Raw genomic sequence first — 18,107 nt, 5'->3', positions numbered from 1 at the left:
GCTACAGATCTGTAATTATTAGCAGCCATCGTTAGTTCATCTTCTGCCTCTCCTCTTCCTAATTCAAAACACACTTTTACACCCTCACAAACACACAGGGCCAGGTCATTAGGACAACACGCTCGCCTCAGGTTGTGTGGGTGGCTTTGAGTGTCTGCGTGCTTCAGAATATATGCAAAAGTGTGTTTGTGTGGGGCTCTCACTATGACTGTGTATCCACTGTCACCTCATTGAATCTGCTTAAGTCTTTTGTTACAAATTACATTGTTTACTGCTTGTGGCACACATGTTTCCATTTGCTATAGTTTTAAATAGATCTGAGACACTTCACAAGTGTAAAGTTACACAATAACATTCAAAAGAAGAATGCTTAAAATACTTAAAAACTACTAAGGCAGTAATGCAAAAAATAATACTTCCTATTTTACTTTTATTTCACAACCATCTTTATGACTGAAATATGTCAAGATGGATATTTTGGCATTTAATATATTTAAAATTTTCTACTTTTACCACAACACAACTGTCTGGTGATGGTGGAGACCTTGCTGGAAATAACTACATTCATTTTATTAAAAAAAATATTGAAATTGCTCGGTTTGTAATATTTCCACTTTAGTAAAAAAATAATGACAATTTTGCTGATATACAGACTTTAATAATGTGAGCTTGCTTTCTACCGATATATTGTTTCTGTCACAGCAATGTTTGAGACATTGAACCAACTGCAGAAATGGCAAAATGTGAAAACTCCTGAAAAGAAATCCACTTTATGTGAAGGTGTTTTCATCTCATACATAAACTGAATTTGATTCTAAATAAATTGAATTAGGTTGTCTAGACAAACAAGGTTAAGAGGTCAAACACTACTGGGATAATCTCTGAAAATGCATCTCCTACATCATGTCAGATGTTTTTATGACTCTAAAACACACTGTGTTCCTAAATGTTATCGCTGAGACCACAATTATTCTTTTAAATGAGGTAAAATGTAGGAAAATGGAAATATGTTTTTTGTTTTTTTTCTTTTATCATTATTGTGAGCTAAGAGTGGATTCCTTTTATTCTGAACTCTTTTTATGCTAGAGGTGGATTTAAAATCTCATATTTATTTCTAACATCTCTTGTTTTCTTTCAGCCGTGTCCTGTATTTCACCTGCCCCATTCTTTATTTTGTGCTGACAGCCTCCAGTGGCCTCACACACTCGTTTCTAACAAAGTTGCCTGAGAGCGGAAAGTTTAACTTGTTTTACAGAACTGCCAAGGGGGTTCCTCTTTTGCAATTGCTTCATAGTGTACAACAGAAGATTGCAGCTCAGTGGCAGGGTCTTATATATTATGAATAAATATGAATGCAATCTGAATATATTATCTATAAAGGTATATTTTAGGACGAACATCAGAGATATTACAATGCCTGCAAACCTTGGGATCAAAACCACTGTGAATGCCTGTAAGTTAGCACCACAAAGGTAAAAAAGAAACCTTCTAAATAAGCTGTCCTCATCTAAATATATATATTTTTTAAAATAAGCAAAAACAAAAATACAAAACAGAGATTTCTTTTGTATTTCTCACCTTCTTAATGGTATTAGGCAAAAACTATTTGGTTTAGAAGTAACTTTTGTATTTTTAAAGTGAATGTCAAACACCATTATATTAGCCGATCAGCGTCGTCAAAGCCAGAGGAGATCTGACCTTACATTCGGGTGTCTGAGAGCTAATTGCTCCCTAGGAATAGTATGCTGTGTGCTTGAACCCTGTGGCTAAACCTTGCTGAATGGGTATTATTTAGCAACAAAGCTGAATAAGCTGGCTAATATAAAAGGACTCAAAAGGGTTGGGTCATAGATTGTGGCCAGTGTTTTGATGTTTGTTAATGCAAGACTCTACAAAGTCTCCTCAAAGGGATTATCTGACCGAGAGAGCTGTCTGATAGTAGGGCACTGAAGGTTTTTGGTGAGGTGAGGGGGAGGTTTTCAGCGTACTGCTTTCAATAAGTCAAATCAGTATTTAAATACAACTCCACTTCGATGCAAGAGAGGAGCTCCACATGCCACAACCCGCTGGAGTCTTCTATCCACTTGCCTTTAAACAAATTAAATTATTACAAAAGACAGACTTTCATATCTGCACATTTCTGATCCAGTGTGCCTAGAAATCTTTGGAGAAGACAAACAGCACACGTGGCACAAGCACCGCAGGATGTTGTGGTCCTATTTTGTAATTAAGCTGCATGTATCTTATGCCCTTCACTTTCCAGACTCTGTGGTTATGACCTGATGCTTTAACCAGTCTGTGGGCAAGACTTACATTTTACACAAGGACAACAGAATAAGCAAATTAAATTGCAGTGACAGCCAGTGATTTACATAGTTACCAACGGCCTCCTCAAGCAAATTAATCACCCCTCTCCCTCTGCTGATTTCTAATTTTTGTCTGCAATTCTGGGCACACCAATTACATTGCCTGCAGTGTGATGCTGGATCATGGTTGGGAGGACATGCTGGTAATTGTGTTAACCCTGGATGTGGGTTCACTCCAGAGCAGTGTTATGGAGTTTAAGACAGAAGGAGGCTGTCCTCCCTCTCTGTTGGCTGCTCACCAAAGTCATGATTAATTAGGCTTACAAAACAATACTTGAACTGCACTGGTCTTACTAAGGTGGACTGTGTTAATTATTTTAAAGGCTTTAGCCACTGGGTGTTTTATCAACGTTAGGTTTACTTTTGCTTATTTCTTTACGTCAGCATTTCATTTCTGAGTTTATTTTATGCGAGTAAGTCTCCATATCTTGCTCAACAGGAATTACAGAAATGGTTGTGTATTCATTGTCTAAGTCTATTGAATAAGGTAAAAGTTCTTTCCAGGGTGTCCAAAATTAAAACTTTGACAAATGTATTTCCAGGTTTTTTTTTTCATATAGCATTCTTTCACTTAGTCATCCATTCATCCATTAATATTAAATATTTTCTTTCTCCCAAAATAATAAGAGCCTACATTTCCAGGTAGGAAGATTGATTCCTATATTGTAGATCCCTTGATCAAACTTTGGTATCTCAATAGCATTCTTATTGATAGGCTATCCTCAAGTTTCAATTGCTTGTGCGCTAAGGTCTTCCGCTTCTGTTTTAATCCTGCATCTCTTGCTGTTTTCCTAAAGATGTAATTTTCTTAGGTATTTTAGATTTACTTTGCTCTCTCTTAGAAATAAATTATAATCTGATAACAGCTCCATTCAGTTTAATAATAGTGTTGCCTTGGCATCACTTCCTTCTTTGGGCATTTCTCTTCTGCTCAAAAAATGCAAATGTCAATGAGAAGAGAGAACAAAACTGAGTACGTACATTTTACTCACGGAGAAAGCCTAACTCCAAGGAGGCATTAAATTTGTCTGTAGAAACATTGTTTTGAGGAGAAGCAGGCCTTATTTATAAGCGAGTAAGATTTATTTTTTACTTATTTGGCATGCAGAAGGAAACTTATGGAAAAGTTAAAACAAGAAATCTTGCTCTGAAATTGAAAATGTTCTTATATTTTTGAAAGAACAACACATTTTGGAGAAAAATTTAGATAGCCTTCTCCATATGCAGTGGCACTCCTCAGTTTGCTCCAGGAAGCCCAAGAAACCTCAAGCCAAAAGGAATAGAACTCCATTATTTGAGTTCTGATTCTGCCCTAAGTTTTCCTTTGTATACACAATGACACTTAAAGAACGCCAACGGAAGACGTACTGATCAAATGTCCAAGCACATTCGCTGATTTCTCTTGATGACAGTAGTTGCATTCTGGGCTCCCTCCAGATGATTTTCAGCTGAGTCCAGTCATCTTTTGAGGACGCTACTTTTAGCTGCTGCTATCCAAAATTCTGTTTCAGTATTGATCAATATCTTATGAGCAAAGGCATGAATAAAAATCAGTAAATCTAGACATTCTTTTTTTATTATTTTTATCTTTTTATCACAGCTCTTTCTTCACCACAGATCACAGACTCTATTTTGCCATCACTTATGAACAAGTTCAAAACATATTTAAACTCCTATGCTCGAGGAAAAAGTGAAAAGTGTCTTTCACAGAACACTTCCATTCTGGTTATAGATGCCAGTGTGATATCGCATAGTTACAGATTTAATGCATATTTTTGAGCAGAGAAGCCAGCACATGTAGATGTGCACACATTTGTTTGGCGTTTCTGTGATGTGCTCACATATTTTATCCATAACAGACGGTTAATTCTCAATGTGCAGTAGTGAGTCAGATTTTAGTTAGAATTTCCACCTGTGGCTCAGCTGGTGATGTCAAGAGTGTCAACAGCTCATGTCCAACGGGAACCTCACCAATATGATTAGATATTTAGGTTATTTGTTGTGCTTGTTATTATATACACATACAATCTCTTGTGTGTCTTCAGAGGTGATTGTGTATCTGCCTCCATGTTTGCTTGTGCCATTGATGCTGAGAGAGGCTGAAAGGCAGGGTCACAAAGAGCCGGTAACAAAGCTCATCTGTCAAATCCCCATGACCCGCGTGACATTCTTTCAGATTCGCTCCAGCGCTCACACGATGTCTGTTTCTGTCATTTGTTTGTTTACTATTAGCATCCCATCCTACTCTCACTGCTTTCAGGGCAGCAAGTTATTTTTTTGTTTGTTTTTGGTTTTTTAACATGCTTTTTTGTTTGCTGTAAAACATATATACACTCAGAGTTAAGGTGATAGATTCTTGGATAATGAGGTGCAAGTCCATAATGATGATTTGGATGTCCCATTTTGACTTCACGTTTGTCTTTTTCTAGAAAGTTGTCCTCCATGTCTCCCCTGTGAATTTTTATTTATTTATTTATTTATTTTTCGTTTAGTAGCTTAGCATTGGCACCATGGAAATTGATACCATACAAAGATGTAGAAAGGGGTTGACCTCTCCTGCCCAGGATGTCTTCACTTCCAGTGAGGACATCCACCAAATAGTAGTATGTTTGGAGTGACTGGAAATTAACCCAATCAAACACAAGCATATTGCTTTGAAACATTATTTTCTTCAACCTGCATCTGAAGACTAAAGGGGCAATCTTCTAAATACAGTGGAGATTAAGATGAATAAACCATTTGACATTAACTGGCTTAAATAAATAGGACATCTAAAAAGTTGATAGAATATGAGCCAGTTATAAATTGTAAAAACAACAAAGAAACATGATACATACTTGGTTTCTGTAACAAAGTGTACTCATCCGCATAAATTATCTTAATTTGATTCATATCTTCTGTCTTATTTGCCACAGTCAGTATAAGTATGGCTTTGATTTGCCATCTGTGACTGTTTGACTGTATTTGCATTCTCACAATGAAACAAATCATGCTCATGTAATCCTGCTCACTAAACCAGAGGAAATGATACCTGATATATTTGAAAACTCTCAATAAATGTCCCTCTCCACAGAATGCAAAGTTACAAAGAAGAGATTTGTTATTTTAGTTCATCAAAACCAGAATTTTCCAAAACTAAAATTTGCAAAACACAAGGCGTGGCATTTGATATTTAAACCTTCATTTTGCTATCACTTCTGGGTGAGAAAAATGTTTGCTTCTTTTAATCTAATCTTCTAAATTGTATTGTAATGAATTGTATTTCATTGCCAGAATTGCATACACTTTAGATAGACCTTATATATAATATTTCTACCTTCCATTTGCATAAATTGCCTGAATTTCAGCTTCCCTTTTTTGTTTCCTATTCTCAATAGCAGTTCACTTAGAAATATTACAGAACTAAATCTTAGCAAAAATAAACACAGTTCGTGGCATAGCTGTTAAGATTTAACTAAATATTATTCTACATTTTAATGCCAAATTTGGGGGATTAAGAGGGAAATGGATGACCACATCCAGAGGCATAACCCCCCCCAATACATCAATTTTAGCCCTTTAGTGATTTTATAACATACACTTCTCAACTCCACCCCCAGTTGCACTGAAGGGAAAAATTAGGGCTATTCAGCTTTTGCCCTGGTTAGATAAGTGACTGTAATTGCTTATAAACCGCATTCTCTGAAGAAATTGAGGTCAAGGTCAATTTCCAAAATTAGATTTTAACACAAAAGAGAGATAGATACTAGCTGGATTTAATTTGGTGGTGCCAGGAGATCATATAAAAAGGCCTGTTTTAAAACCTGGAGAATTGATCTAAATTTTCAACTAAATGCTAGTAAGTGCAATAATTAAAAAATATTTAAAAAATACTCAAGATTTAATCACAATGGCTTTCCCCTTACCACACTTCCATAACGATTTGTGAATGTCATATCTTACAGTTCTGATGTTCGCAGATTCTCCCACGTTTCTCTTTAAACTTCTCCACAACTTGACTCCTGACCCATATGATGTTTCTTTGTTTCCATGTCAGCATTTGCTTGTTAATGTCGTCGTATATACCTCTGAGTCCTTCACGAAGAAGCTGTAGGTATAATGAGTTTTAATTATACACAGGTGGGATCCATTCACTACCTTGGTGACTTCATAGGTACCAGTTTAAAAGGTGCTCATTAAAATAGCATTGCTTTGATGTTTTGAGAAGCAGAATAACTATTTAAACAAAGTATGTTGTAAATTTTGGTTACAACTTTATAAAATACCTCAATGGGCTTGTATATTGTGGTCAGACACTGTAGGTTGGATTTATTTTCTCAGCCCATCCCTCAGTCCTGACTCCATACCCATCATTATATGATTCAGAAAATACAGAAAAGATTTTTGCAAATCAAGTACTACACTTTTTGTAATTCTCAATTGTTAAGATTATGTAGATATGTAGGTAGTAACAAAACTTAAACTGAAAACACAAAGGGATTATTGCAGAATGTCAGATTGTTTAGAACTTATGTAGAGTATAAGTCAGTGAGTAAAGATTTCCCCAACGTTTTACATTATTTAATTTAAATACATGTTGGAATACCTCTGTTCATTGCCATGAAATATTATTGAAAAGAAAGTCAGAAAAGTCATCAAATGACCTTGTTTTTTTTATTTTTTCTTTTCCTTATGCCCTCCACCTTTCAAGTCCCGCTGTCACTCATCCTCGCTGGCTCTCACTGCATGTCTTCACTCTTTTTCTCATTCTCTTTGGGCAGACATCCAGGGCAGATCGTTGCACTCAGGATTTCATTAAAACTATGTTGATGGAGCACTCTGCCCAGCCTAAGTAAATGTGCTCAAGCCCATTTGAGTGTGCATTGTTTGGAAATAGATTACTGACGTTCGTGGCGTAAAGGCAACTAAGAGAGGGAAGGAATGGGAGGCGGGGGACAGGGATAAAGTTTTTCATAGTTGACTTCCAGATGGCTTAGAAAGTTTATTCAGATTCCCTAAATGGCTCATCTTGAAGAAAAAACAAGCTGAGTAAAAACAAAAAAACATTGGGCTTTTCCACAGCAAGCTTATCTGGAAGATGTTAGTGACAACTGTTCACTATTCTGTGATGGGTATTTGTGTTCTGAATTTTACCACATTCCACATACAGCACGTCGTCGACAATCTACATGAAGTGATGTGCTCATTAGTGGATTCACAGCTCAAGCTAGCACCACGTCTTGACAGGTGTATCATGTCCTGGCAAAGTGCAACACATTCACAAGAGACACCGCATGTCACCTGACCACCAAACGTTTGCCCTTTGTCTTTCAGATCCAGTTGTCAAAAGAAAACATTTGTTTCGGCATAATACCTGTTAAACTGACAGTCTCGGCACATCTTCTTTACTGTGACATTTAAGACTTATCACAAGCTGTCACTTCTAGTCACAACCTGTCAGAGGCGGTCACAAGCAGGTGGAGCCAGTCATGTTGCGTAATCTCACTTTGTTGATGCAAAGATTTCAACACGTTCAAATGTTGGCTCAAGGTTCTCTGCCCTGAAATTCTGGATGAAAACATAGATAGATGTAATATCTACCAGCATATGTAAAAAGTAACTTTTGGGTTTGTTTTTTTTTCTTCGTTGACATAAATTTCATGTTTTCACACCCTCTTGAAGCTTTGCTTTTTATTTAAGGACCCAAAATTCATCAAGCAGAAAATGGAACCACCCAATATGGCTAGAAAATCAAGCACTGTGTGTCACCTACTTTAGTTATTATCCAGAGAGTTTGTGGGGTATATCATTGGATTTTTCTCCACTCGAGGTTGAGAAGTTCTGATGCTGCCGTGACTATGAACTCTAGCTCTTCTCCACAGAGTCTGAAGTAGTTGTCCGAGATAGGAGTGATAAAGAAATAGTTTTCTTTATTACTGAAAGAGAACAGAAAATGCAGCAAATATATATATATATTGAGTATTGAGTTATATATATATATATATATATATATATATATATATATATATATATATATATATATATATATATATATATATATATATATATATATATATATATATATATATATATATATATAAATACAATTGAAATCAAATATTCGTTATAAAAAGACACATAACCATCTCATGTCTCCGTATGACATAAAATAATTTTTTTTTAAGTAAGCTAAGATAAACACAATTGTTTCTATTTCCTAAGTACCAGAGTATTGAGTTATTTTTTTTAGGAGGAAATTTTCTTCAACTTATTTTAAATTCAAATGTTTACAATTCTAATGTGTACAACAATAACATTAAATAATAGCGTAATACACAAGATTTGTATGTATTTAGACTCAAAGTTTTTGAGAAGTCACAAAAATTATCTGATCACATTCCCATTTTTTGATGAGCTACAGACCAATTCTGATAATATTTTCATAGACTATCCTTTAAGATGTGGCTAGGAACTTCATTAGCAGCAACCCTCAAAGGACTGTTCCAACAACACAACATAAGTAACATCCTCTGTGCCCCCTAAATATCTCTTTACTGATATTGATGCGTTTTGTGCTGAAGAAAGTGATTACTATGTTTTTGCTTTCCCTCTTTGTCTATTTATAAGTCAGTCAACACTGTATGTTGTTAAAACTGGGTTTTGGCAGAGCTAGCAATAGCCCAGAGGAGTAATTACTAAAGAGTGTACATAGACATCTGTGACTCAGTTGACTTGAAAATAGTATAACTAATGTCTGTCCCACTGGTAGTGTGAAAACAGCTTTACTAGAAGCTTTACTCTGCCTATTTCAGCAACTCCCAGCTCATATCTTAATAGGGTCCTGGGGCAACAGACCAGATGTACAAACTGAGAAAAAGCAGCAAGGAAGTTATGTCTAAGAAGGATTGTAATAGACAACATTTTGCTTCCAGCTAGTTTTTTATTTATTTATTTGGGTACTTTGTATTTATAACCTCATCTTTCATCTCATATATGCTCATTCAGACAGACATTAACCCAGGAGAGAAAGATGATCAACCATTCTAAATGTTGCTACATATATATATATATATATATATATATATATATATATATATATATATATATATATATATATATATATATATATATATATATATATATATATATTTATTTTTTTTTTTTTTTTTTTTTTTCCTGTTTCTAAATAATTTCTTCCCCCAGCCATAAGCATGAACCAGACAGAGGAACTCTGAGTCCTCAGTGGATATAAAACAATCCAAATGGAAACCAAAATGAGGTATAAGAATAGACATCAGAAGCTCTGAAATCATTGCAATTTATATTCACTTACTTTATAACAATTGAAGAAACCATAGTTACTTTACTGTGCTATAAATAGCACTATGTGCCTGATAAATACATAATATTATATATTGATCACTCTCTTTTTATATATTCACATATCTCCAATTAATTTGAATAAAACTTGCTCTTAAAGCTATATTTGACTTTTGTTTTTCTCCTGTTATGCTGTAGAAAACTCACCCTAAATTCCTCCAAGCAACATTTGTTTACTATCGGTTATCACATTTCTGTGTGTTCAGTCATGTATTCAAATTCTCCACTTCAGTAGTACAACATAACCCTGACCTGCAGAACATGATCATAATACAAATATATGTATTACCAAAAAAGGAAACTGTTGGACATAAGCATGCAATTTGGAAAGATCCCAAAGAACCATTATCTGTGTTATTCTCCTCACTGGGGGTGGTCTGTGCCTGTTTCTCTTGGGTTTGTTTCCAACAGGGGCTTATCACCAAATGCTCAGGTTCAGTTAATTGGCATTATTAAGCTGGTGGCGAGCTCAACTCAGATGTGAATGAAGGGAGTATGGTCAGGCATGTACATGACTGTCTGCCTATTTAGACGTGTGGGCGTTCACGCACAAACATCTCCGTCTGTGAATATGTTACCAGCTGAGACTGCTTTGGTGTGTGCATGGAATTTAAAGCAAGCGGCTGTCAATTTCATTCAAGAAGGCACGTGGCATGCCTTAGGCCCTGGTAGCCCAATTACAGCCAGTAACGCTCAATGAAGGAGCAGAAGCCCAGATCTATCTTCCTTTCTTCAGATAGGAGACAAGACAGTAGTAAATGTAATGTCAGTCGATGACTGTGCAGAGTCACTCGAGGGACGGAAGCAGAATCTTATGAATGTTTTGGCTTCAGGTGGATGAATACACAGGGTGGATGGAGAAAGAAAGGAGATTAAACTCTTAACAGTCAAGACAAGTCTTGTGGTATTCAGGATAAAATGGCTCACTGTAGTTTTATCCAAGCGTAAAAGAAGTCAACCTTATCAAAAAATTAAAATATCTCTAATATGTAAATCCTTTCTTTCTATTTCTCAGGGTGGAAAGATCCCAGTAAGGTGGACAGCTCCAGAGGCCATTGCTTACAGAAAGTTCACCTCAGCCAGTGACGTGTGGAGTTATGGTATCGTCATGTGGGAGGTGATGTCATACGGAGAGAGACCTTATTGGGACATGTCCAACCAGGACGTAAGTCATTTAAAATACATAATCATGATCCTCTCTTGAAAAGAAAGTGGCTCTAATAATAGAGCTTTATTCATGCAAAAAAAAAAAAAAAAAAAACATCACATACCCCACAACCATTCCGTCTCAAGGAAACCAGCACAACAAATCCACTAAACGAGACACTCATAAAATAGGTTGTTGGATTCAAAACTGCAGACTCAAACTCTACATTAAGTAAGTAAAGTTTTATTTCTACAGAACTTTTTAAAGAATAGGTTATAAAATTCTGGAGACCAAATGCACAATGAAGCCATAGTGAAAGTACTGTTTAATGCATACAAAATATGAATATTTGCAAAGAAGCCATTAAACATAGTCCAGTTAAGTAGAAATAAATAAATTTAGGGAATACATAGGCCTACAGGAGGGCCTTAAGATGATCAGAATTGTCATCCTTATGCTCTGCCGAAGACAATAGATCATGGTATAATTAGAAGATCTTGACACGGAGGTCTAAGTGGTTCAGGTGTTGCTATCCAAAGCAATATACTTATTTTTGCTAAGATTTACTTCGTTTTAAGAAAATCTGTGATCAACTCAAAGCAGAACCACATTACCAGTCAAATGACTTTTCGAAGTTGACAGCTCATAAGACAACTACACCCAAAAAGACTAAATGGCACACAAACATATCAGTCATATATTACAACTAGAGATTAAGTCAAATGTCATAAATTGTATCCTGAGCAAACTGGAAAAAGGCTTCCAGCATGTATGTGTCATTCACTTAGATAAAAGGGACCCAAAGCAGACTCAAAGTCAATGTCAAGGTTTCTGGTTTAATGGATGTCAAGACTACAAAATGATAATTGTTTTGTAGATTTATTTAGATTAAGGTTTGTAGCTGGTGCAACCAGAACTGAAGATGGAAAATAGAAGATTAGAAAAACCACAAAATATTTCAAATACTGTCAGCAAATTTAGAGGCCAGGACTAAATGTTTCGCTTAATCAAAGGATTTGACGTTGAGCGAGTGAGGGCCCTGGGTACTTATGGTGATTGAAAACAGCTGTCCCTTGGCCCCGCCCATAAAATGTTCTGTAGTCAGTTTGTTGAAATCTCTTCCAGCAGCAGAACAATTTTTCCATCTGATTTCAGCCTCCCCTGTTTCCAGTACCAGCTCTGTCTTCTACCAAAACTGTCAGTAGGTCAGCTGAAAAATGTTAAAAGAATGAAGAAAACAGACTGAGAATAAATTAAAATATAAGTGGTTAATCAAAGCTATTATCAGAATTTACACTTTCACTAATAGGTGAAGGTGAAAGTATATAGATAATGAGGCAGAATATCCAAGATATGAAGGAACTGTGTGGCATAGACAGTAAATTCAAAATCCAGGTTATTTTACACCATTTTGTCAGAAGAAAACAATCTCGTTGATCTTTTCATATTTTAGAATATTTGTGACATGACATCATTTCCCACAGTCCATTTAGTGGTCAACTTCGGGACTTACTTAAATAGATTGAAGATCTTGATGGATTGCCACTCTGAAACAACATAAAGCAACCAAGCATTTGCTTGACAGTTATAAGCAACAATTTATTTTATGTTTTTATATATAAAGGCCAATTACATATTTTATGTGAGTAAAAGTGAGGTAAGCATTTAGTGATTAATATAATAATGTCAAGACATTACTAGAAGTAAATACATAATGCTATGTTCAAAAAGTGACCCCTTTTTGCAGGCTTGTATTATTTTGTCATCTGGTCTAGCATGCTTTTCATTTTTGGCTATTTTTCTTCTCAAAAAAGCTCAAGGTTTCCTTTAATTGATTAAAGAAAAAGGGCACAAACCACCTGTTTTTTTCATGTTAGAGTTGCTAGAAACAAGCTACTGGGCAGGCAAAAATATCTTTTGTGATGTACACAAGTAAAGGGGGAAAAAACGTCCTGCAATACAAGAAAACCATTGTAGACAGTTCAGAGGCTGCCTTCTGTGGGGGAGAATAAGTCTTTGTAGCACCACTGTTTCAATTTATACAAAGCTGTTTTTTCCTTCCAAACAAAGCTCCGATGCTGGGCTGCAGGGATGTTTTTTTGGCAGGGAAATGCATGTGTACACTGTTTCTGTAAACAGAAAAGCTATAACTTTCTGACAGTATGGACAAAATAGCATATATTTACAGTATGTGCCATTTAAGAGTTGGTAGCTTCTCAGGAAGATCAACTTTTGGAAAATTATTGAAAGGCATACTACCCTTTCAAATATTTAACTTAAATACGTCTCAGAATAATCACTCCATCCTATAAAAATTATGTGGCCTGTATGCGTGTGTGTATAAAGACTAACCCAAACACAATTAAGAATGTCTTGTGTGAAAAAGGAAGCTGTAATAAATCACCTTTTTCATCCACACTATCGCTGAAGATGTCCTTGACTCTGACTTTGAAAGCAGACTTATTATGGGCAAAGCCTCACACTATCCCTTTCCTTCCTGGCCAGCTTTGAGAGCAATGAATGATTGCTGAGAGCTCTGCTTTGTTCCCCGTGTCCGCTTGGATAAGATCCATACTCACAGGCACCAACACAAACACGCACAACCACTGGAAGTGGTCCCATAGTATGAGGTCTTTCTCCCTAAGCTTCCCTTAGTGAGAAGACGAGCCAACCATCAGGCCTCTGTGGACCTCACTCCACCGGGACAGTCCAACCAAGCAGATGTTGCCTCAGTGGGCCAGCAGCAAGCACTGCCTGGTGGGACTGATGCCACTCGGCATGTCCGCCTCCTCTGAGCACGCACATATTCAGGCACTTACAGACACACTCCTTCTCGCATCCTTTTTCACAACCACACAAAAGTAAAAGCTGCTGGTTCCCTTTTTTTTTTTTTAAAAACCATTTTCCTCAATATAGCCTTCAAGTTCCTTTTTATATGCTCCCATCTTGTATTTTATCCTATCTTCTTCATGTGTGACATTTAAGTAGATTTTGTTGAGCTACATTCAGCTTCAACACTGAGTCTTCAAACTACAGAAACCTTTTCTGCAGAATAGTGTATTTTACCCTGGGTTCTACACTTGAAGTGTAATTTGCAGCCAAGCATTTTAGATAGAAAAAAACACCACATAATGTACATATACATTATTAGTAACCCTTTTACTAATCTGTAAAAGGGTTTTTGTGAAGATTTGTTCTGAAATGCCAACCCAAAGACACTTCGTTATTAAGAGATTTTTATGAATATATTCACACACCAGATATGTTATTAATCACACCTTGTAAGTACCTGTTTGAACTGTCCTTTACCTTCAGAATGGCTTTTATTTCTAATAGCATAGATTTAGCACTATGCTATTAGTGGTCAAACACCCCTGCATGTATTTCTGCATATTTTGATTCAAATTGATTAAAAAAACATCACCCATTTCCTTAGCTGCAAATATGTAATGTGAATCTACCATTCTAACTCAATGTAAAGCTCTCCTATGTATCTTGTTCTTAGCCAACATGTGAAACCCAATATTCAGCCTTTGCTACTGAAGCTCTTTTAATTTAATGCCCAACATTCTGTATTTTCAGAGATGTGATTCCACAGACCTTGGTTGTAACAAGTGTGTTTTCTTCACTACTCTTTCTATCATCATAATTCTTTTGTTACCCCTGATACTTCTGAAACAGTTGTCTACACAACTGACATACCCTGGATGTTTTCAACAATTTATACATGAAAAGTTTCCTGAATCAATTTTCTTTACCATTCTGATGCTGAATTTGAACTTCAGTAAGCTGTTTTCACCATATCTAAATGCCCCGAATGGCTGCCCTATGATTGTCAGACTCTTTGTGTAAACAAGTAATGGAACAGTTATGCCTAATAAAGTAGCTTGTGGGTGGTGTCTATACTAACCTGCATTGTATACTGTATTTACTACACTTTAGTTGTAAATACATGCAGTAATTTAGTTCACATGGGCTAATTTTGACTTGTCCCAGTCTCTTACAAGTAAAAGGCCATCATTCCTGTGAAGTCTTTAAGAGGCATGTGTCAAGTGCCCGTTTTCTAAGTGTTAATCATTTCAAATCTTCCATTCCCTCACTGGCTGCTACAGTGACACGGCGAGTGTTTTACTTCCACTCTGCTTCCCCACTTTGTCCTCCAGGGCTGGCATGATTGGCTAGTGTCAGGAGGAAGGACACATTTGCCTGAATGCAAACTGTCACTTGAGCGACAAACAGCAGTCGGCCAATATCATAGCAGCAGAGGGGTGCTGGCAGGGCCAATTTGAGGCATAGAAGAGAGTGCCATGATTACTCAACAGATACATTTACAGAAAAAAAATTTGGGGTTTTTTATTTAAGTTTATGTTATTGTTCACCTTACAGATGATAAAAAAAAAAAAATCATCATCTGTACAGACAAGAAATGCAAGTTATCAGAAGAAAATGTCATATAATCTAAGTATTCAGATGGATGGATTTAAAGGTTTTAATCTGTATTAGACAGTTTTAGTTTAAAACAATAAACCCAGAACCCAAAAAGAGAGACTAAATGAGACACAGACTACTAATAACAGCTCCCCAGACCTTTGTTTCAAAAGTTCAAAATTATCCAACTGTTAACAGTAGGTTTGCAGCACCAACTAAAAGTGTCAAATTACTCAAAATGTTCTAATTATCTCTTAGGTAATCAATGCTATTGAGCAGGATTATCGTTTGCCACCACCCATGGACTGCCCCAGCGCCTTGCACCAACTGATGCTGGATTGCTGGCAGAAAGATCGCAACGTGCGACCTCGCTTTGCAGATATTGTCAGTACCCTCGACAAAATGATCCGTAACCCCACCAGCCTAAAAGCTGTAGCCAACATCCCTGCTGTGTGAGTAAAACACTTCACTGGACGGACACACACACACACACACATACAAATACACCCTTAACTTGATATTAAAAATGCTTTTCATCTGTTTATGTGCACCAAGTTCCCACACACAATCTGGACAATCTTACTATTTGTGTTTATTTTTATCACCTCATAAAATAGTAATGGTCTTATTACTGTTGATTGCATCAAACTTGAACTTTTCCCTTGCTGCTTTTCTTTCCGCCAATGAATCCTGATACTTTCAGGGAGCTTCACTTGAGCTATTCAATAAGAAGGCAAACCCATTATGAAAATGTGTAGAAATAACTTATCAACAAAAAGAAGATATTTGGAAAACATTTTGCTTTCAGAAAAAGTTGTATTAATGAATTCTTAAAATAATATACTTTTTTTCTGATTTCGGTATTTTGATTTGGTACAATATATGTACTATAAAAATACATGTTATAGGGCACTAAATATCAGATATTTATAAAATTATTTTAGTACTGAGTATTAGTTTGAAAATATGATCATTAATAAGTGGTTGAAAATACTAATTGGCTACTATATCTTGGTCAAATGTCTGATCTCATCATGTGGATAAGACTGACTGCAGAGAAAAATAACTTTTATTCTTAGTCATGTCATCATGTGCATTGATGGAGCAGAGAATGGAAGGGCGGATATTTATTTTTAAATGGGTATACTGTGAGTTAATGTATCAACTCAGTGAAAGCTAAGGACTATCCTAAGACTTAGGATAGTCCTTAGCTTTAACTATCATTATGTTTCTTTATTGGAGCAAGAACTAAAATTTGCATTTTAGCAAGCTTAGCAGCGACACTAATGATAAAGTTCAGCACGATAAGCAACATGAGCTTCTTAGCCCATATTAACTTTGATTATCAGTGAAAATGTTTGTGTGGCATCTTCAGCTGGTGAGTTACAATTCTAATTCTAATGTAAAAACGTGCCAGCAAACTGAGGCTCATTACCATGAAACAGTTCAGTGCCAATAAATGGTACATCATTGCTGTGGATGCCAGGGAAAGGTGTACATGCCACTTTGTTGGGATAAATGTAAAAGTATTTCTTTCATTCATTAAGATTACATGCTTTAATCATTAATTTATTCTTATTTTTTATTTTCTGTATTGGGATAGACCTGATCCATGTACAACAGCGACTGGATTTAGTTTTTCTTTCCCTGCGCTTTCTGCACAAATTCTGTGAATCTCTGGGTTGACTGAGCTACTGAGGGTCAGTCAGAAACTTAAAGCTATTTGTTTTGGCATTGTGATTTGGCTGGCTGCCATGTTGGCCTACGTGAACTCCCAGCTATGTGTCAGACTGAGGTTTTGCATTAGGGCATGCTCTTACTCTCAGGTCTTTAAGGTGTTGGGACAACTTTTCACAGCCATAATGAGCCTTTTTGTATAAATAGTATTGGCCAGATGATGGGTGGCATGTTACCTAACATTTTTCTTTTTCATTTTTGTTCTCTTTCAAACATTTTTAGGTAGATATATCAATTGTTAACACGCTACCGGCTGTTTTGCTTGTGTCTTTTTATATACACCTAAACAAATAAGAAGCCCAAAGGTTCTCTTGTTTTCTTAAAACGCCGCTCGCTTAATATTGCATCAAAGTTATTTTCTCCCTCTCATCTGACCTGCTCCTTCTCGTCTCCTCCAGGCCTTCTCAGCCATTGTTGGACAGATCCATACCCGACTTCAACACCTTCAGTTCGGTAGAGGACTGGCTTGCTGCCATCAAGATGAGCCAGTACAGAGACAACTTCCTCAACTCAGGTTTTACCTCCATGCAGCTTGTGGCTCAGATGACCTCAGAGTGAGTTCACTAACTTGTGTAAAAGTAATTAAAAACCGTATGACTGTCGACAGAAAATTTGTTTACCACCTCTTGGATTGTTCATTGGTGTTGTTACTCAGATACCATCACTGCACTTCATATATTTTAATTATCAGTGTTGTCACAAAATAAAATTATGCCTGCATTTTTATTAAAAATTGATGCTCAAGGCCTTGATAGTAGCTATGAAGCCTCTTTGCAATTCCAAGGAACATGGTTTACAGACTCTTCTCCCAAATCATTGGATTAATTTTTTTTAATTTGTTTTCTGTTAATAGCCGCTTGTTCCTTATTTTGAAATTATGCTTCCACATATGGTGAATGATGATAAATGTTTTTTGCTAAAGTAATCACATTGCTCAGACCAGCGATCCTCAAATGCAGGCCTGTAACTTTTACATGTATCCCTGGTTTAACACACCTCAATCACAAAGCTGAATCATCTCCTGGGTGTAGTCACGTTCTCCAGAGTGCTGCTAATGACCTCATTATTTA

General features: G+C 36.3%; 1 protein-coding gene across 2 annotated transcripts in view; it reads left to right on the top strand.

Moving 5' to 3' along the window:
- The window catches only part of LOC129361819 (ephrin type-B receptor 1-B), a 166,819-nt gene that overhangs the window by 143,249 nt on the left and 5,463 nt on the right, over positions 1 to 18,107 (top strand). For both annotated transcript variants that reach the window (XM_055032944.1, XM_055032943.1), the window contains exons 13-15: positions 10,741 to 10,890; positions 15,559 to 15,752; positions 17,436 to 17,591. In XM_055032944.1, coding sequence (XP_054888919.1) covers positions 10,741 to 10,890; positions 15,559 to 15,752; positions 17,436 to 17,591 — 500 coding nt within the window. The remainder of the gene's footprint in view (positions 1 to 10,740; positions 10,891 to 15,558; positions 15,753 to 17,435; positions 17,592 to 18,107) is intronic.

The sequence above is a fragment of the Poeciliopsis prolifica genome, unplaced genomic scaffold (genome assembly GCF_027474105.1).
Source record: "Poeciliopsis prolifica strain line A6 unplaced genomic scaffold, Auburn_PproV2 SCAFFOLD008, whole genome shotgun sequence".
Classification (NCBI taxonomy): Eukaryota; Metazoa; Chordata; class Actinopteri; order Cyprinodontiformes; family Poeciliidae; genus Poeciliopsis; species Poeciliopsis prolifica.
This window is presented reverse-complemented; position numbering and strand designations above follow the sequence as displayed.